Below are 22,430 nucleotides of genomic sequence, written 5' to 3'. Positions count from 1 at the left end.
TGGCTGCGTGCTAAAGGTTGCCAATCCCTGTACTACCATGTGATTGTAAAGCACCAAGCTATTCTACTACTCACACATGTCCTTTTCTACAGGCAGCCCTACCAGTGTCTGTTTTGTGAAGGGTTCACATGGGCACATGGTTGAATCACATCACAGCCTCCGCATATCCCATGTGCAAGCAGAATCCAGTTTCTCGAAATTACCCATCTCTTCACTGCAATTTGAGCTCAGCCTCTCCATGGCTTTTTCTAACTAGGTTTAAGTCAGTTTTGTTGTGAGCTAAAAGCAGTTTCCAAAGTCCTGATCTCTCTTTCACAATGTCTTGGCTGGATGTGTATTGTGCCCATGCTTTGGCTTTCTTGTTAGTATTTCATTTGACTTTTATCTTCTCGGATGTCTTAATTGATATTGATAGTTTTGTGTTCTAGCTCTTTTGGAGCATACTGTGTGCTTGGAGGTGGGGACTGAGCACTTTTTGAATACAGTTGTGATGTTTTATATTGTGGCATCTGATTAATACACTAAACGAGCTCTGAAAAGATGAGTGTGCTGCTACCCATTTATGAATAAGTGGGGATGTGCTAGAGGTCAAATGTGTAGTACTGCTACTAGAAAATCAAGATCAACTCCTTCTTTTCTCCAGGATAGGACAGGAGGCTGAATTATTTCTTCAATTTCACTTTACATAACACTTTAGTTTGAAGCGAAAGACTCAATTTCAACCAAAAAATGCATTTTAACATTCTTCCTAAGAATTTAGGGTTAAACATTCAACAGGTTACATGGATAATTGCTCACATGACTTTCATTGTTTTGTTTTCTTTTTGTGGGAGTTGCATGCCAAATCTGCATAATGTGCTGAAAATTCATTTTTTACATTTTATCTGCAAAACAATTTACCTTTTATGCCAGAAAAATTAATAATAGTTTCAAATCAAAACATTTCCTTGGTACTCTGGGGAATTTCAGTGTACAATTTCCATATTCTCTGTAGTTGGAAACACGGAATGATCAGATATGAATTTCCATCATGCAATATAGGGAAGGGCTACTAAAATGATCAGAGGAATGGAAAACCTACTCTATGAGATAAGACTTAAGGAGCTTGGCTCCTTTTTAGCCTAACAAAACAAAGTCTGAGGGGAGATAGGATGGGGCTCAATAAATGCATCAGAGGATAAATACCAGGCAGGAGTGAGGGAAACAGAATTAGGAACTCGGGGGGGCACTGGCACCTGAACCGTGGCCCTGCTTCCCGAGACCCCAGCGCCCACTCCGCCTCATCCCTCTCGTCGCTCGCCCTTAAAAAGTGGGAGGGCATAGCCCTCTGCAGCATGTGGCACAAGTCACATAGTGGTTTAAAGTAGAGTATGGTGAAGTCTTTGCAACTTGAAGTCTTTAAATCACGGTTTGTGCACTTCAGTAACTCAGCCAAAGGTTATGGGATGTATTACAGGAGTGGGTGGGCGAGGTTCTGTGTCCTGCGACATGCAGGAGGTCAGACTAGATGATCACAATGGTCCTTTCTCCCCTGAAGTCTGAGAGTCTTAATCCAAAATGACAGGTTTCAGAGTAGCAGCCATGTTAGTCTGTATTTGCAAAAAGAAAAGGAGTACTTGTGACACCTTAGAGACTAAGGTGCCACAAGAAAAGGAGTACTTAGAGACTAAGGTGCCACAAGTACTCCTTTTCTTTTTGTAAATCCAAAATGTAAATGAAATCAACCAAAAGAAGAGGGCAGCATAAATAATGTTGTTAGGCTTTCAAAAGGAAGTCATTTAATTTGTAAAAATGTAACGAGAAGGGGAAAGGACGCAATTATTTTATCCACTTAATCTATGTCCCTTTTGTTCCTAAAAGGGTAAATTTTTTGAAAACACTGCACAGGGTTTCTATTTGGTAGATGTGAGTGGGGATGGTAGTGGTTCCTGTTTCACTTTGTTGATAAAATAACTACATGCATGAGAACAATTCTGGAAGCCCCACAGAGCTGCTAATTCAGTTTCCAACTAAAAGTAATTGGATCTGTTTTCCTTTTTCTGTCATTAAGAGTTATGAGCTCTCAAGGAATGCAGTCTCGGGGCCTGAGTGGAAATACCCTTTCTTTGCACTCAGCCTGTTGTGAGTCCTTGTCATATATGTAATTACACAGGGCATCTCATTTAAGCAAGCGACAGACACGACTGGTAACCTCTCTACACACACAGCAGATATCACTTGAAAGCTTATTATGTCTACTTTAAGATGAGGTATGATGTGGATCTGTCAAGTGGTGCCTTTACTACAGAAATGGGAATAAACAATGACACTATCAATATGTTAAAATGACTTTTCAATATTTACATTAGTTTCTGTTAGTTTAATGACTCCATGTATTATTTTAAGATATAAAATTGGTGTATTTGTGACCTCAAAGCATTGCAACACCAATCTTAAAATCTAATAAGAATTTGTACAGGTATCACTGAAATTTAATAGTGCTGGTGACATCTTCATCATCTTGTTCATCACTATAATCTCTGGAGAATGTGGGGGTTACTACAGTCTTCACTGCCTTAGCATGTACACAGTTCTGTGCAGGACCATTGTTCTGATTACAGGCACAGTTGATATTGCAGCAGCCCTTACAGGCATAGGCATAATTAAGGTCTAGTAGGAGGTCTGATGCCATTGGGTCCTTGAAGAATATAGGAAGTAATTCATCACATTTTTTCCATCTATGTTGCAAATGTGATCCAATATCTGGTTTGCCTATGTGCGAAGATATCTGAGTCTTTGTTTGCTAAGATGCTCTTTTGACATGCTCTTCAAAACTGTCCTTGCATGGTGGGAGTATGGCCTCTGACTTGTCCTTTTAGATGGCTAGATTGTGGTGCAAGCAATTCAGATCTCTGTTGGTCTCCTTTTCTTTCTCATTCTGGTCATACAGCATTGCTACCAAGTTCCTTGCAGCAGAAATTGCAGCTCTCCCCCAATTTGGCAAGATCTCTGAAGCAGTAAGATCCTATTGTTTTGACAACGTTAAACACATTTTTTTCCTCAATGCTGGATAGGGATGACACCGGGTCAAATCTTTGAAATGCACGTACAGCAGGAAGTATGTTGTAGAAGTCAGGAGTGAGTGCATCACAAATTGCATGCATAGGTCTGAAGAGATATTTGTCACTTGTGCTGGAAATGGTGCCTGTTTCAATCCACATGTTGTCTGTGTGTTTCATTTTTGGAAAGTAGTGAACAGCAAGGAGTAAAACACGTATCAGGTGATCTAATTGCTATGGATCCTTTGACACCAAGAGTCCCCAAAGCAATATTGGCACATACAACATGCAGAAACATCCTTATGTCTGTTTCCTCTTGAGTATTACACAAGGCTTGGTCTTCCTCAGTACCTTTGCTACTTTACCATATGAAAAGGCTCCAGCAGGAAGGAATGTTTGTGTTAGATGTGTTCCTACACACTCAGGTACATTTTGAACCATATATTTATAGAAAAATTTTCACAGAATTGTTATCAAACATTTTAAGGATTTTGATTATAAAATTAACTTTGTCAGATTCTTTTAGCACCTGTCTCAAATACTTGGCAGCCTATTCACAGAATATGTGGAATTTGCCTCCATCTGTATGAAAGCTTTGGAATCTCTCATGTACACTGTGGTTTCTTTCCTGCATGCTCTCTGCTCATGGATTGTTTCAGTGCAGTGTTGTGATAACTTTGGAAATGTGCAATACTGTGCACTCCTCAGCTGAGAACCACATTCTCCAAATGTTTTCTGAAGGATGTTTGTTGCTAGCTGAATTATATGCCTCTTTATCTATCAACCAAAGGACAAACTCTTGCGCCAGTTGGGGCACAAAAGTAGCTGACCTCTGTAAATTACAATCATCTGGCTTTGGATAATATTCTGAGGCTTTCACTTTGGCTGTTTCAGATTGAAGAATTGAAGCAGCATTATATAAAGCCACTTGTTCATTTGAAAGTTGTTTATCAGGCTCACTCAGCAGAAGAACATCTGCATTCATAATATTATTGTGCTGCATAGAACAATGGTAGACTTGCCTTGCCCATGCTGTTTATGGAATGAAATTGCAGAACCAGTCTTTTTCTAATCTTGCCTGTAATTTGCTACTGGAATAGCTTGAAGTTTCTCTATCTGAGGGAAGTAGGGCATTATAGCTTTGTAGTAGCTTGAACAGGAGAAGAGCCTTTTTGTTGTACATAAGATCATTGTCTTCCTCTCCAGTCACCTTATGACACTTCATTTTATCAGCTAACTGTATTGTTGCAGAGTAACTAGATGGTTTTGCTTGAAGATTAAGTAGGAAAAAAGGCATGCTGAGTGATAAACTGCATCCTTAGCGTTCTGCGTAACATATCATCATCTCCTCTTTGAAATGCTGCCTCCCTAAATTGGTTGCTCTCTCATATGTTTCTGTTTTATTAAGTTTCTTGTCTTGTTTGTGTTGTTTTTTCAAGCAAGCAATACAATAAGACCAGTCAGTGGAGGACGTGCTTGCTCTGGTGACTATAGAAGTAGGTGAGCATGATGCTCTCTGATCAGATTCTGAGTAATTTTCTTCCTGAGTTCAGTACAGCTCTGACATGTACCAAATTCGACTTGCTTGTGTGTTTCTGTGTTATCCCTGTGATAGGGTATTGGTGGCACATCATCTAAACTCGTTCAGTAGCTGCCTATACAATTCATCTCTCCTGGCTCCAGCTGACAGCATCACAGAATTCTGTCCAGTACTGGTGACTTCTGATATTTGCATTCTTTTGATTTTCTTGGCAAATAACACATTTTTCAAAAAGAACGGCAGTGTTTGTGGCACCTTAGAGACTAACAAATTTATTTGAGCATAAGCTTTTGTGTGTTACAGCCCACTTCATCGGATAGATGGAATGGAACATAGTAAGAAGACAGACAGATAGATAGATAGATACACACAGAACATGAAAAGGTGGAGTAAGAGACTAATTAATTAAGATGAGCTATTATCAGCAGGAGAAAAAAACTTTTGTAGTGATAATCAAGATGGCCCATTTACACAGTTGACAAGAAGGTCTGAGGATACTTAATATGGGGAAATAGATTCAATATGAGTAATGACCCAGCCACTCCCAATCTTTGTTCAAACCCAAGTTAATGGTATCTAGTTTGCATATTAATTCAAGCTCAGCAGTTTCTCCTTGGAGTCTGTTTTTGAAGCTTTTCTGTTTTTTCAACTTTTGTAGTGAGCCTTTTGCTCTTTGATGTAAGCTTTAAGGGATTTGTATCCTCCATGTTTTCCTATTCTGTAACTTCCCTGTTGAGATAAAATTCCCAAAGTATATTGTTAACATTAGCACCATCACTACTGCCATTTTTCATTTTGTACAACTATACAGATTTGTGCTAAATTAGATCTATATGTTAGTATAAAAATTTCGGTTTTTGTTTAGTGAGCACTTCGATTGAGGCCCAATATGAAACTGTGTATTGCCATCTGTAACACTAATACTGACCTGTGTATAAATGTCACTGAATTAAAAAGATAGTTTCTAGAATATTTCAAAGACTAGTACTTCATGTATAGGCAATTACAAATTTAAACCTTCTACCAGGCTGACTAAATGCTACATTGTGTGTGCAAAAGCTTACAAATGGAGAAGCATTAAGGAACAATCAGTTGCACATATACAAAATGGGAAATGACTGCCAAGGAAAGAGTACTGCGGAAAGGGATCTGGGAGTCATGGTGAACCACAAGCTAAATATGAGTCTACAGTGTAACACTGTTGCAAAAAAAAAAAAAAAAAAAAAAAAAAAAAAGTGCATCATTCTGGGATGTATTAGCAGGAGTATTGTAAGCAAAACACAAGAAGTAATTCTTCTGCTCTACTCTGCGCTGATTAGGCCTCAACTGGAGTATTGTGTCCAATTCTGGCTCCACATTTCAGGAAAGATGTGGACAACTTGGAGAAAGTCCAGAGAAGAGCAGCAAAAATTAAGTCTAGAAAACATGACCTATGAGGGAAGATTGAAAAAATTGGGTTTGTTTAGTCTGGAAAAGAGAAGACTGAGAGGGGACATAACAGTTTTCAAGTACATAAAAGGTTGTTACAAGGAGAAGGGAGAAATAATTTTCTTAACCTCTGAGGACAGGACAAGAAGCAATGGGCTTAAATTGCAGCAAGGGAGGTTTAGGTTGGACATTAGGAAAAACTTCCTGTCAGGGTAGTTAAGCACTGGAATAAATTGCCTAGGGAGTTCGTGGACTCTCCATCAGTGGAGATTTTTAAGAGCAGGTCAGATAAACACCTGTCAGGGATGATTCTAGATAATACTTAGTCCTACCATGAGTGCAGAGGACTGGTCTAGATGACCTTTTGCTATGATTCTCTGAATTCATGTACATTTATATCTATCCACTATACAGTACAAACTGGGTACGCAATCTACTACTACTGTTGCACAACCTTCAGTGAGAGACTGGTCAGCAAACTTCAACTGAAAATATAGACAGTTATTATAATTAACAGATATATGTGATGTGAAAATACTCATATTTGTATATTGCAAAATGTTGATATGCACCATTTTTGCCATATGCTAAACAACTTAATCATTTCTGAAAAAAAAAAAATACTTGACCAAGCCCATGCAAATCTTTTAATACATTGTTGTTTGGTAGCTTTAACTAATAAATGCCTCATTAATGGGGTTGAAATTAATGGAAACAATAAAAACTGTAATAAAAACAATAAAAAAATGCATCCGATGAAGTGAGCTGTAGCTCACGAAAGCTTATGCTCTAATAAATTTGTTAGTCTCTAAGGTGCCACAAGTACTCCTTTTCTTTTTGTGAATACAGACTAACACGGCTGCTACTCTGAAACCAATAAAAACTGTAGTTATAGTCATGTTGCAGTGTTTCTGGAACTGTTCGAAAATGACACTTTTTCATATTAAGAAAAGGAGGACTTGTGGCACCTTAGAGAGTAACAAATACATCTGAGCATAAGCTTTCGTGAGCTACAGCTCACTTCATCAGATGCATTCAGTGGAAAATACAGTGGGGAGATTTATATACACAGAGAACATGAAACAATGGGTGTTACCATACACACTGTAAGGAGAGTGACCAGGTAAGGTGAGCTATTACCAGCAGGAGAGCGGGATGTGGGGGGAACCTTTTGTAGTGATAATCAAGGTGGGCCATTTCCAGCAGTTGACAAGAATGTGTGTCGTCGTCGCCCTCCCCCCCCCCCCCGGCTATTCCTCAGACATTCTTTTCAACTGCTGGAAATGGCCCACCTTGATTATCACTACAAAAGGTTCTCCCTCCTCAACCCCCCTGCTTTCCTGCTGGTAATAGCTCGCCTTACCTGATCGCTCTCCTTACAGTGTGTATGGTAACACCCATTGTTTCATGTTCTCTGTGTATATAAATCTCCCCACTGTATTTTCCACTGAATGCATCCGATGAAGTGAGCTGTAGCTCGCGAAACCTTATGTTCAAATAAATTTGTTAGTCTAAGGTGCCACAAGTCCTCCTTTTCTTTTTGCGGATACAGACTAACACGGCTGCTACTCTGAAACTTTTTCATATTGGATACCATTGTTCGCCTTGCCTACAGATTTATGGCACCATTTGACAGCTCCTAATCATACCTTATTTAAACGTACATAAAATAAGCTTCCAATTGAGCTATGATGTGAGTGTGTGTAGAATGCGTACATTAAACTCCACATACATGACCCTTTTGGAGAATTGCCACATGCCTACTTGTCATACAGTGCTTTCAAGATGATATGCAGCCAAGTTGGTTGTCACCCCTCCAGGCCTTCAGACAATTTTCACACATCCTTAGGAAGGTTGCATGAGAGAGTTTGACAATGTGTCAGTGGAACCAGCTGTGGCTCTAATAGGATTTTAAGCTGGATTAAAACTATTTTGAAGTTGCATATAACTATGCTTTACATATTCAGTCTATGGTAGTTTGGGTCTACAGCTATAATGACTACAGGAAGTGTGCAGGAATTTGCATTGTATTTTACATCAATAATATACTGTCCGCTTTTCTTGAGTCCAGTAACTAAAAATATAAAGGCAGATCATAGAATCACAGACATGTAAGATTTAGAGGGACCTTGATAGGTCATCTAGCCCAGTACCTTACACTGAGGCAGGGCTAAGTATTATCTAGAATAGTGCTACTCAAAGTGGTGGTCCATGGACCGGTGCTGGTCCGCGAGCCATCGACTGCCGGTCTGCGCGCACATTAGAAAAAAAAATTACCTGTCCCCCAAATCAGATAGCTTGAGAAGCACTGATCTAGAACATCCCTGACAGGTGTTTGTCTAACCTGTTTTTAGAAATCTCCAATGACTGAGATTCCACAATCTCGGTAGGTAATTTGTTTCTTCTGAGCTCTCCATTCCAGTTGCAGTTGCTGGTTTATATGGAAAATCTGACTCCTGCTGTTTCTCCACTTAACACTGTGATTATGCTGCAGTTAGCATCAGAAAAAATTCTGCCAAAATGTAAAAGGCAGATGGGTGCACCTGTAGACAGGAAAACATGTCGGGTCTGACCTGATTTTTCTGTGGATTTTAGCTTGCTTTCTAATAAATAGTGAAATCTACTGTTCCCTGAGGATTGACTGTTGTTTTTTTACTGTGCATTGTGTCTTCCAAATGCCTGTTACAATTCATCTTGAGCTGCATCAAAGATATGTGGGGGTTGCACCTCACACATCCTTAATCCATCATGAGTCTTTCTCCATATGGTCTTGAAAGCACATTGTCGTGATATGAAAATAGTGGAGGCACATGGAATAAAAACACAGATGTTGGAAGGGAGATAAAATCTCATGCCAGTCTGCACCTGCAAGGCAAGGGGAGGGATGAAGTAGTGTGGCAAATTGTCCCACATCTGTCTACTCTGGGGTTTCTTGTACCTTCCTCTAAAGCATCTGTTACTGGGCACAAGATGAGTCTGATCCATGGTAATTCCTATGTTGATGTTAGATAAAGAAACCAAACAGACAACTTTTTATTTTTTTTATTTAATAATTTATTTAATTTTTGTCTGGATACATTCTCATATAGGAAAGCTGGAAAAGTCATGGCTAGAATAGTCTATTGAAAGTGCTTCGAAGGGAGCAGAGGAAAATTAGGTGAGTTGTGCTAAATTCAGGTGCCTCATTTTAGTTTTCTCTGTGGATTAAATACACAATTAGGTAAGGCCTTTGTAACAATCTGTATTCCTATGCTCACCCTTTTTACAAAACTATAATGGATTTTGTACAAGTATGCCTTGTGAGGTATCATTTGAAAACTCATAATCTGCTGATCATTATTGTCCCGGTAAAATGTGTGGCAACATTGTGTGTAAAGTTATAAGATTTTACTGTATAATATTACTGAGACATCCAAAGTTTTGAAAAACAAGCACAAACCAGTCCCTCGAAGACAAAAGCCAAATTAATGCATCAGCCAGGTGTCAACAAAATCAAATGGGCTCTCACCTGTTTAAATGGCCATTCTTTGGCAGGAAAAAGGGTGTGGGCAAGAACTTTACATCTTGGCAAAGAAGCTGCTGGAAGTTCCTGTCTCCCCAGACGTTCTGTCTCTTGAATCCTGGAGATGATTATCAAAGAAGAAGAAAAGGATGAAAATGAGGAACAGAGGCCCAAAATCATCTTTCCCTTCATCTCTACTCACGACATCAACAACTCTTGAAGGACAAAGGAAGCATCATTAGACTGGGGAGAGATCCCTGGCTGAAAAGTTTCTAGCCAGTAAGACTGCTAGAGCATGTGGCAAGAGAAACTATTTCTTTGAATTCACTTAGCTTGTTAAATTAGGTAGTAGTTTGCATTTTATCTCTTATTTCTTTGTAACCAATTCTGGCTAAGGCTCATTACTTGTAATCACTTAAAAATCAATTTTTCTTTAGTTAATACATTTGTTTTATTGTTTTATCTAAACTAGTGTGTGTTTGGATTAAGAATTTGGCAAACTTCATTTTAGACAACAAGGTTTGTGCTTTTCATTTTCTATTAGTGAAATGACAGACTTTATATGAGCTTGTATTGTCCAGGAGGGTGCTGGGCAGTACAAGATGCACATTTCTGAGGGAAGATCTGGGACTGAGAGTCTGCTGGTGTTACCCTGCAATGTAATTCACTGATTATAGCACTCATAAAATATAGCTGAGAATAATTTCCATGCTGGAGGCTATATGTGAGCAGACCAGCTGTGGTTGCTCTCACAGCAAAGCAATGTAAGAGGCACCCAAGGTTGGTGAATTGAGGGAGCACAGCTGTCCATTGGTCCAGATTGTACTCTGGGGAATGTCACAGCCTTAAAACACTGACCTGGAAATTCAGTCACTTCCTCAGCTTGTTAGTTGTTAAATTTGTTAGTCTCTAAGGTGCCACAAGTACTCCTTTTCTTTTTCCTCAGCTTGCTTTCTTAGTAGTCTGAGCCCAGCTTAGTGTAGAGTTGACGCTTGAAACTCAGAACCTGGCTATACACAGTAGATCAAAGCTAGCTCGGGTTGGCAGACATGAGCTGCTCTAATCTCACTTCCTGATTGCTGTATAGACATACCCATCACTTAAGTGCTTTTGAAAATTGTACTCTTAAATTCCTAAGTGACCGAAAATGACAGTGCTAGACTAGAAATATTAGGCTGATAAGACCATTTTATCTTTAAATTCTCTAGACTGTACAAATTTAAACTTGGAAGCTTTGTAATTGAACTATTATGTATATGCCGTGCATAGCACAAAGGAGGGGCTTGATCCCAGATGGGGCCTCTCGAAGCTATTGTAATATGAAAAATAATAAAATAGGGATAAATAATGCTGAAAAATTGACTGAAGTAATCATACTTGGAGTAAAACTGGAAATAAGCCACGATCTAAACAAATAAAAATTAAAAATTGAGTAGTAGCTATAATTCTCTGTGCCTTACGTGCCTTGTGGGCTCAAGAAAGAAAAAACAGTATGGTTGAAAACGGAGGATTGGATCTCTGAGGAAACCTAAAAAAGGATGCATTACTTTCATTTATGATAGCAAAATCAACTGAAGAAATATAATGGACAGGAAAGAAGAGATTTTATGTCACTACAGGTACAGTCAGAGCAGCAAAAGGCAAGCAGAGTAAATGTGATAAGTTACAGAACAAGTAGTTTAATATGAATTTATTGGGGAAAAATACAGTTTTGTTAGGCAGTGTAAATATAAATGAAATATTGGCTATGGGGTGCTGGGAAAAGGAAAGTTGTACTTCATTTTTAAAAGAATCAATGAAAATTGCTGTTGAAAGGGCAGTTAGGGTTTATTCATAGTATGTCTATATGTCTCATCAGACTGGGATATACTGGGCCTGACTGTTGTCCTCTGTCGCAGGAGTAATTATTGACTTGACTGAAGCTACTCCTGCTTTATGCCAGGGTAATGAGAGCCAAATCAAGCCTCTGCTTTTTACACCAAATATGCAAATCCTTATTTTTTGCTTTGGTATCTTTTTCTGGAGGAAAAATAAAACAGATGCATTAAAGCAAAGTCAACAGAAAACAGTTTTACAGAAGAATCTGCGTTATAATTTACTTTAAACAACATTTCTTTTAAGGATAGTATGTAGGTGGCTCTGTTTAGTATCTTGAGCTGCTGAAGAGAAACACTCACATCTGAAGAGACTCTTCAGAATGATTTTACAACGTCATACTAATTATCTAACTTCTGCAGCTTTCAGTATAAAACAAGCTATACTGTGATAATAAAGTTAGAGTAAACTCATTGCTTTAACAAAATGAATACTTATGCTCCTATCCTTTATTAAATAGAAATTTACCCACATTAGACATTATTCCCTCCCTATTGTGAAAAATGTTAGTATTTAACAGGGCTGAAATCAATAGGGCTGTATGGAAATGAAATAAGATTCTGTAGGAATTACTCTATAGAAAGTGTGTCACTCTTTGTTTTTATCAGTTTTATTAATCCTGCTATAGAATTCTATAGCAATTATATAATTCTTTATAAAATTCTATAGGGTGCTTTTTGAAAAATAATTACAGAAATGTCAATATTTTATCTCATCCTATAGGACTTTTGCATACACTCCTGAACACTGGGTAAATTGAAGAGTCTGATCTAAAATCTATGTCTCTTGCCCATCTCCAGGATTAAACTATATAAGCAAAGGAACATCAGAATTTTCTCTGCTGTTTTAAATAAGAATTGGAAGGCAACACACCCAAGACTCTCAGTAAGAAAGGAAGGATGTAGCAGATTGGTGAAGAGAGAAAGGGAAAAAGGGAAGAAAATAATTCAAACCAGAGACAGAAGGAAGGGGAAAGGTGAAAAAATGTAATGAGGATAAAAAGGCGGTGCAAAAAGGGGACATGGCAGCTCAAGCAGAGTAAAGAATGAAGAAATCAAATAGATAAAAGGACATACAGTTTGATTTTAATTTGTTTTATTTTGCTCTCCTGTTGTAAAATCAGAACTCGTTTGGTTTATTTAATTTTAATTTTTTTAAGCATATCAGTGTACAAACTGGTGCAACCTTTTGGCTTCTGGAAAGGAGCGGATGACCTTAGTTCAGCATAGTTTTGGGACCCCTCTTTACTCCTTTTGGGGGCACCTTAGGTGTAGCTGAGGCAGCTCCACCTTAGGAGCATTGCATTTCATTTCCAAAGTTCACATTATGCCTAGCTCGAACCCAACAGGAAGATTGCCAGTGTGAAAATGTGTAAATGTCAGAACGGTTTTAAAGAGCCACAGTATCCGAAAGGGAATAAATGTCATCAAAATTCAGTCGCTCAGTGTCTCTTTGTCTTAGAAAGCAGTAGTCTGGGCTCAATGCTGCCATGCTTACTTACACTGCGTGGTAGTTGAGCAGGCACAGAGTGAGGGACTCCACAACAGTGGGTTTAATCTAGTCCCCTTTTTCTATAAGATAAGGTGGGGATGCATGGGCTGATTTCTAATATTTTGCACTCTCTTTGTAGTTGCGTTCCCTGCTATACCTCCTCCACCCCGCTCTGGTCTCCTGACCTATCGTGTAAGGTGCACTCATTTTATATGCCTAATGGACACAGGTTACTCTTCTTCCCCACTTCTCATAAATTTTGATACATGGTATTGTATCATGTAACAATTGCTAAATATACAGGGGGTGACATTTTCAGAGGCGCTCAGTGTTGACCTAATTCTGGTCTCTTTGAAGTCAATGATAAAGTTCCCATTGCCTAAATCTGGGAGCAGAACGAGGCTCTTTTAGGTAAGTTTGAGCCCATATATATATTTTAAGGTCGGTAGGGACCATTGTCACTAGCTAGTCTGATCTGCTGCATGACATAGAGTTTTGCCCAGTATATTCTTGCATCAATCTCAGTTAGCTGCCCTCCTCACTTAATCAAAATTCCTTTTTAAATCAGTGGGACTGTTGCTCCACCATGCTCTTTTGAATCAGGCTTTCAATCCTTGTCTACAAAGAAAAGTTGTATTATTTATATTGATGTATTATATACATATGGTTATATCAGTATTGTAGCCCGATCTATAGATTATGTATTACTTATATTGATTACTTAAGAATTCACAATAATCACACTGAGGTTTGACAGATTTTTGTCCCAAGATCAGGCCCAGTGTTGTTAAAACTACTGTTCAGTTGGGAATCCTACACAATTGCAACTCACACTTTAAGAACCCTTCTGTATTTACAGTAGTTTAATACATTTAGCAAAGTTACAAACACTCTAACCCAGCAAGATATTTAGAGATAATACAGCATGTACATCTGAACATCCATCTACAAAGTTCATAGGCCTCAAGCCTTATACTAACTGCTGAAGCCAGTGTCTGACAGGATCCAGGCTAAAGCTCTCAATGCCCCATGGGCTACAGTATAACTGTTCTGTGTGGGGACACTTACTAGAATAAGTGTCCACATGAGGTGGGGGACGGGATTATACTGGTATAAATAGTCTGTTTTAAATTCACGCTTTAGGTTATGCTGAAAAACGTTTCTGTTTAGGCAAGGGATTATCGTCATATAAAGAGACATACTAAATGTTCATTAGGTTTCATGGGTATATTCTTTCAGTAATGAATGCCTCCTAATATAACAAAAGCCTAACATTTGAAAACAACATTCAGGCTCAATAGAAAGCAAAAGGTCTTGCTGTTGACATTGTCTATGACTTTGCTAATGCAGGGAGTTTAAATTTTAATAAAAGAAAATTAAACATAATTAGGAAATCCATCCCATTTTGATGTCTGCTTTGTGTTACTTAGTACATAAATATTTTAATAATTTGCTTTATTCCAACTTTTGCCATACATATCATCCCCAGTGTTGTGACATTGTTCTTCTGATTTCCTGTTCTCTTGGAACTCGTTGGAATTTAGTTCTACAAATTATGTTAAATTCGCATTCTCTCTTTTGATAGCTGCATTGAAATGATCACTACGTGCACAGTTGTGGATTTCTAATTAGCTGCGTGCAGAGAGGTATAATCTCTATTTGCAAAGGCAGGGCAAGTGCTATAAGGTATTTTAATACCAGGGCAGGTCAATCACATTATAATTAGCTCTAATTAGCACTCACAGAAGCTGTAACTTTTTAAAAAAAACTTTCAGCCAGGTGGCACTCGGGTGAAAAATTGTTTGCTGCCTGCAAAACAATTAAAAATAATTAATTTCAATTCTGATTCTGAGGCATATGACTAAAAGGCAAGCACATTAGCTTGCAGAGGAAATGTGTTTTGCAAAGTAAAATTTAATACACAGAGCAGAATGTTCTCTAAAAGTGGTGATCAGTAAACGAATTACATTGTAATTGTAATTTTTGTCAAATTTAGTCCTGAGCTTTTGTTTAATGTTTAAATTGCAATTCTGCTTTAAAGTGACTGTGAAACTGGCATTATGAGATTCCAGGTCAAATTTGCTCACTTTGCTATAAAGTATATCCATCCATTTTATAACTGCCAGCCCAGCAAACTTTTTGTCTGGCTATTGGACAGATGTGTATTCTCCGTCAACTGGGGTAAATGGACATAGCTCCTTTGACTTCCATGGAACTATTCCAGTTTACATGACGTAAGGATCTGACCCATATTCTGAATGATTAGTATTTACCTTTTCAGCTAAGACTTGTTTCATTCTTGCTATTTGCACCTCCTTCCATTCATCCAAGGTCATTAGAAAACAAAGAGTTATAGGGCAGGACATTTGCGCTTAAATCATTTGTTTTCCTTTCATCTTTCTCCTCCTTTTTTTATGTGTAGATATTTGTTTCTTTCCAAAATCTGGCAGTTCTGTGAGAGATTACAGATTGCACATTAACACAGCCAGGCATATTCCAGTCTTTGCTGTCTGATCCTCATTCATATAGTACACAAAATTCCATATGGTAAAAGTTAAGAGACCATATTGCATGATTAAGTACAATAAGGCTACCTATCTAGAAAGAGACCATTTGAAAAGTTGATTTTTTTTAAAAAATAATTGATGGAAACATTAAATAATTTGGGGATGGTGCTGCACTAGAATTATAGTGCTCTGGAAAAAGAAAAGGAGTACCGGTGGCACCTTAGAGACTAACAAATTTATTAGAGCATAAGCTTTCGTGAGCTACAGCTCACTTCATCGGATGCATTTGGTGGAAAAAACAGAGGAGAGATTTATATACACACACACACAGAGAACATGAAACAATGGGTTTATCATACACACTGTAAGGAGAGTGATCACTTAAGATAAGCCATCACCAGCAGCAGGGGGGGGAAAGGAGGAAAACCTTTCATGGTGACAAGCAAGGTAGGCTAATTCCAGCAGTTAACAAGAATATCAGAGGAACAGTGGGGGGTGGGGTGGGAGGGAGAAATACCAGGGGGAAATAGTTTTACTTTGTGTAATGACTCATCCATTCCCAGTCTCTATTCAAGCCTAAGTTAATTGTATCCAGTTTGCAAATTAATTCCAATTCTGCAGTCTCTCGTTGGAGTCTGTTTTTGAAGCTTTTTTGTTGAAGTATAGCCACTCTAAGATCTGTGATCGAGTGACCAGAGAGATTGAAGTGTTCTCCAACTGGTTTTTGAATGTTATAATTCTTGACGTCTGATTTATGTCCATTCATTCTTTTACGTAGAGACTGTCCAGTTTGGCCAATGTACATGGCAGAGGGGCATTGCTGGCACATATCACATTGGTAGATGCGCAGGTGAACGAGCCTCTGATAGTGTGGCTGATGTGATTAGGCCCTATGATGGTATCCCCTGAATAGATATGTGGACAGAGTTGGCAATGGGCTTTGTTGCAAGGATAGGTTCCTGGGTTAGTGGTTCTGTTGTGTGGTGTGTGGTTGCTGGTGAGTATTTGCTTCAGATTGGGGGTCTGTCTGTAAGCAAGGACTGGTCTGTCTCCCAAGATGTGTGAGAGTGATGGCTCGTCCTTCAGGATAGGTTGTAGATCCTTGATGATGCGTTGGAGAGGTTTTAGTTGGGGGCTGAAGGTGATGGCTAGTGGCGTTCTGTTGTTTTCTTTGTTGGGCCTGTCCTGTAGTAGGTGACTTCTGGGTACTCTTCTGGCTCTGTCAATCTGTTTCTTCACTTCAGCAGGTGGGTATTGTAGTTGTAGGAATGCATGATAGAGATCTTGTAGGTGTTTGTCTCTGTCTGAGGGGTTGGAGAAAATGCGGTTATATCGTAGCGCTTGGCTGTAGACAATGGATCGAGTGGTATGATCTGGATGAAAGCTAGAGGCATGTAGGTAGGAATAGCGGTCAGTAGGTTTCCGATATAGGGTGGTGTTTATGTGACCATCGCTTATTAGCACCGTAGTGTCCAGGAAGTGGATCTCTTGTGTGGACTGGTCCAGGCTGAGGTTGATGGTGGGATGGAAATTGTTGAAATCATGGTGGAATTCCTCAAGAGCTTCTTTTCCATGGGTCCAGATGATGAAGATGTCATCAATGTAGCGCAAGTAGAGTAGGGGCATTAGGGGACGAGAGCTGAGGAAGCGTTGTTCTAAGTCAGCCATAAAAATGTTGGCATACTGTGGGGCCATGCGGGTACCCATCGCAGTGCCGCTGATTTGAAGGTATACATTGTCACCAAATGTGAAATAGTTATGGGTCAGGACAAAGTCACAAAGTTCAGCCACCAGGTTAGCCGTGACAGTATCGGGGATACTGTTCCTGACGGCTCGTAGTCCATCTTTGTGTGGAATGTTGGTGTAGAGGGCTTCTACATCCATAGTGGCTAGGATGGTGTTTTTAGGAAGATCACTAATGGACTGTAGTTTCCTCAGGAAATCGGTGGTGTCTCGAAGATAGCTGGGAGTGCTGGTAACGAAGGGCCTGAGGAGGGAGTCTACATAGCCAGACAATCCTGCTGTCAGGGTGCCAATGCCTGAGATGATGGGGCGTCCAGGATTTCCAGGTTTATGGATCTTGGGTAGCAGATAGAATACCCCAGGTCTATGTCTACACTACCCACCGGATCGGCAGCGATCGATCGATACAGCAGGGATCAATTTATCTCGTCTAATCTAGACGCGATAAATCGACCCCCGAGCGCTCTCCCCTCGACTCCTGTACTCCACCGCCATGAGAGGCGCAGGTGGAGTCAACAGGGGAGCGGCAGCAAAGTCGACTCACCGCGGTGAAGACACTACAGTAAGTTGATCTAAGTACGTCAACTTCAGCTATGTTATTCACGTAGCTGAAGTTGTGTAACTTAGATCGATCCCCACCACCACCACCACCACCACCCCAGTGTAGACCAGGGCTTAAGAATAAACATCTATTAATAACTGACAAAAAAAATTACATTTAAAATATGTAAAACCACAAAAACAATGGAAATTGACTTGTAAGGCTTATCCCTCCCTGAAGTTTAGAGGAGCAGTTCTAAAATACTGTTTTTTATAAATCTGTGGTCATCTAGGACTTCACAGGTGTTACTATTCTGCACACCTGGGAAACTTTTCAGAGACAGTGAAGATAGAACTTGCACCCTCCTGCAACAAAAGCACAAATCCTGATCACTTGAGAATCTGTTAGCTTGTAATAATCTAGGGCTTCTGACACATGGGTGAGCAATTCTGATTCCATCCCACACACACACACGTGCCAACACATATATATTAATACATTTTCTATTCTCTTACTCTCTTTGCAAGCGTGTGTACCCCTGGTATTCAGAATTCATCAAAAGCTAAGGAAGAAATATTGTGTGGGCCACTAGTTAAAGTACTGACTCCATATCATGGTCACTGCAGTGTAAAGTAGGATACCACACCACATATTTGAAGCAGTGGATATATACAGTTTCCTGCCTGTGACTGTTTGGGAGCTGTGGAAGGTGATGGGGTAGGGAAATACTGGTGTTTTTCTATATAAGTTTTCCCAGGTAAAATGGCCAATCCCTCCTGGTTGAGGCATAACTAACTACACCCAGCAGCCGTGTTAGTCTGTATTCGCAAAAAGAAAAAGAGTACTTGTGGCACCTTAGAGACTAAAAAATTTATTTGAGCATAAGCTTTCGTGAGCTACAGCTCACTTCATCGGATGCATTCAGTTGCTGTAGCTCACGAAAGCTTATGCTCAAATAAATGTGTTAGTCTCTAAGGTGCCACAAGTACTCCTTTTCTTCTGACTACACCCAGATACCAGTATTTGCAAGAATATTATACCTGCCAGTATGAAGCCCACCTCTTGTGCTATCAGACAGACTGTGTGTATTACATTCATATTTTTTTTTCATTTTTTTTAAACACAAATTAGAACTGTCATTTGCTTGGATCTTCAATAAATATCCATCGTTTGTACAAGAGGACAGTCGCCGATTTGTGTCTCAAGAGACTGGGCATCTCTACATAGCTAAAGTGGAGCCATCAGATGTAGGAAATTACACCTGTGTTGGGACCAGCACTGTAACAAACACCAGAGTTCTCAGTTCACCAACCCCTCTAGTGCTGCGCACAGATGGTATGACTTCAATCTGAAACTGTATATTGGTTAAAACTGCTATCTACATACACATAGTACCTGGACTTTTTATCATATGTATAATAATCTTCCATGCATATCAAAAATAGTAGTTTCTAATCAAAAGAATCGTGCTGACTGTGAACTACTCTACTGTACACTTAAATTATTTGTCTCATGGGAAGAAAAGCCTGAGGCCCATGCATTTTTTTAAAAACAGTATGCCTTTGATCAGAAGAGATGGATATTTTGAACCTAACTTGCTGTAATGCTAAAGAAAAAGGCAGAGCTATACAAATAAAAACTACTGATCTTTTGTCCTTCTCATAATTTACAGGTGTTATGGGTGAATATGAACCCAAAATAGAAGTTCAGTTTCCTGAGACACTTCCTGCAGCTAAAGGTTCAACAGTGAAACTGGAATGTTTTGCCCTAGGAAAGTAAGTTCTTATACACTTTATTAAAATTAAAAACATGTATTTAGGCAACATAGCAATTTAAATATGACTTCAAGTTACCTTGAATAAAATCAATATGATGTTGTATTGAATTTATTCAAACCATCCATGGCATGCCAACACACACACACACACACACACACACACAGAATTCTCATTGTACTGTTAACTGATGCTGTCAGAATACTTCTTTTCTTTGACATCGTAAATATCCATAAAAATAGTTTCTTAGCACGTCATCATAGTTCTTTCCTCTTATCCAAACTTGATCCCTTCTGCTCTTCACAAATGGTTTGAGAACCAGTCTTAATTTATGCAAATGTATTTGCCAATTATTCTGTGAGTAATTTGATGAGAGCTTTGCCAAGTATTCGTTAATTAGGATGTGAGATTGGCAACCTAAATCACATAATATTGCTTGTGCTTATTGAATAGGAGACTGAAACTTTTAAAATCAGAGAATTAATTAATAGCAATTGAAGAATGCATATTTCAAAAGCGCTGAGCCTTGTCCTATCTCTCTTCCCATGGAAGTCAATCATAAAACTGCCTTTGACTTCACTGGGAAACCAACACTACGATTTTTTGAAAATCCTATTCTAAAGTATTTCTGGAATGAAACTACTGGGATTTGTAGAAAGTTTTAAAACACTGAACAGTCATCCAAATTGTTGTGAATAATGGACAATCTGCCAACACAACTAATAATGAACCAAACACAATGCACATATTTGCAAATCAGTTTCTTCAGTATTCCATCATCTCTAATATATGTTGTATATTGGATAAAAATTGACTACAAACGTTTTTTCTTTAGTCAGTTTTGAGGTTATTTTAATTTCATATTATGTATATAATGTTGCCAAATGAGTGTGTATAAGCAAACTTTTTAAAAGTAACTAATCCCATAACTTTCTTTTTAGCCCGGTGCCTCAGATAAACTGGAGAAGAACTGATGGACTGCCATTTCCAAGTAAAGTAAAGTTGAGGAAATCCAGTGGCATGATTGAAATTCCAAATTTCCAGCAGGAGGATGCAGGCCTCTATGAGTGCATTACTGAAAACTCAAGAGGGAAAAACATTGCAAGAGGACGTCTCACCTATTATGGTAGGAAGCTTTCCTCATTACAAAATAAGAGTGCAATTTACGTAGGACAGACTATGGATACATAATTTAATACAGTACCATAGAATTCCTGCAGTTAAAAATCAGATGCCATCTAATTGCTACTTGAGAAGGAGAGAATCTCCACATCCAGTTCTGAAGTTTTTTGTTTAAACAGGCTTTATTCCAAGAGAAACAGTCTTTAAAGCTTCAAAAATAGGAAATGAGGGGCTTTCTCCTGCTAAGAACAGTCCATGTTCAGGAGCGCTCCTGGAAGTGGTATGGGAAGAACTACATTTAATGAATTGGTTGTTGCAACAGAATAGTTAGTTACCTAAAACTCTCATTTTTTTTTTTTATAATGTCATTGATGCATAGGTAAAAGCTTTCCAATGGCCATAATTGTTTTGCATACTACATGTGGAAGCCATACTTCCATTTAAATAAATAAGCAGATTTTTGAGGATCCTTTTGGGATTATCAAATCATATTTACAGGAAAATTAAATTCCATCTTGGTTTAGTAAAAATTATTCTCCAATACTCTCAAATCCTTTGTTTCAAAAGGACCAATGAGACTTTAAAATGAATAAATAAATTAGGGAATGTAATCTAACTTAGAAGATGAAGAAACGTGGAATTTAATAGCTGGAGAACAGCTACAGTCTCTTGTGCATTTAAAACTATACAGCCAATTGAAATCAACAATGCATATTGGTATTTTCTTAATGGTAAAGTGATTTACAAGCAAACTGGCAATTGACAATTTTTGTAAAAGTCAAATCTCGGCAAATGTAATTTTCCTTAGGAGTAGCAATTAAACAAATTGTTTCACTGTATGCTTTGAAATGTTTACTTCATGTAAGATTATTTTAACAAAGATACAAAAGTTGTATATACAAGGACAGAATGTAGACTCAAAGAAGATTACAGAAATATTCTTTTCAGATGTTTATTCTTTGATACAGTACACAAAACGCTACAGCATAGATTTCCTGAATTTTGATTCAATTTATATAAAGGTGATTTTACAAATAAGTGGAAAGGCAATTTTCCCCCATCTTCAATTAAATGAAAAAGGATAGACTGTTTTTCCAGGTACAGGTTGCAGTTATGAATCCTACAATAAACATTATATATATAAAATACCGTACAAAAAGGCTAGGATTAATCATCTGCCAGCACCACATCTGAGACTTGGCTCTGTGCACTGCTTTTCATAGAATGACTTTCATTAGCAACTTGCAAAGTCTTAAGTAAGTGACAGTACATCCATCGAGTTTGTCACTTGGTTACAGCAGTTTTACAACAGTGTTATAAACGCATTGATTTATGAGCCGCCACACCACAAACCTGGTGTAACACACTGGTTCAAAACAACTGATAGATTGGTTACTTGGCATAATTTAACCTACAGGACGCTGTTTCCTATGTTGCACTGGGGCTCCTAGAGGACACCATGCCTGAATCAAAGAAAGTTTCTGCACAATGGATGGCAGGACTGGGTTGGGACTACTGAGAACAGAGTCCTGACCTGCCTCTGACCTTAGAACTGTAAAAGGATGAAAATGCTCACTGCAAACTCTGTATCCACATGGGAATTTGAACTCTCTCAGAGTTAGTATTCAGCTACAGTGTTGGGAATAGGTTCATCCCTATTATTGATGGTTAAGACAAAAACAACCACTATACATATTATAATGGTACAAAAGTTGTACAAGTTGATACATTTGTTCTGCTTAGTGAAATCCATACCACAGAATCAGAGTCTTACCAGGTCTTTCTACTTTGATATCACAGCTCAGAAATCTTTCTGGTAAAGAAATGTAAGCTTAAAGTATATGAAGATTAATCATCCAGTAAACTCC

The 22,430-nt window shown here is 38.5% G+C and overlaps 1 protein-coding gene across 4 annotated transcripts in view; it reads left to right on the top strand.

The window, feature by feature from the left end:
• LOC119859190 (contactin-3) overlaps positions 1-22,430 on the top strand; it is a 253,218-nt gene that overhangs the window by 159,671 nt on the left and 71,117 nt on the right. For all 4 annotated transcript variants that reach the window (XM_043518954.1, XM_038410988.2, XM_043518955.1 and 1 more), the window contains exons 4-6: positions 18,797-19,000; positions 19,338-19,440; positions 20,382-20,566. In XM_043518954.1, the coding sequence (XP_043374889.1) occupies positions 18,797-19,000; positions 19,338-19,440; positions 20,382-20,566 (492 nt within the window). The remainder of the gene's footprint in view (positions 1-18,796; positions 19,001-19,337; positions 19,441-20,381; positions 20,567-22,430) is intronic.

The sequence above is a fragment of the Dermochelys coriacea genome, chromosome 7 (genome assembly GCF_009764565.3).
Source record: "Dermochelys coriacea isolate rDerCor1 chromosome 7, rDerCor1.pri.v4, whole genome shotgun sequence".
Taxonomy (NCBI): Eukaryota; Metazoa; Chordata; order Testudines; family Dermochelyidae; genus Dermochelys; species Dermochelys coriacea.
Note: the sequence above shows the minus strand (reverse complement) of the source record. Positions and strands in the feature narration are given on the sequence as shown.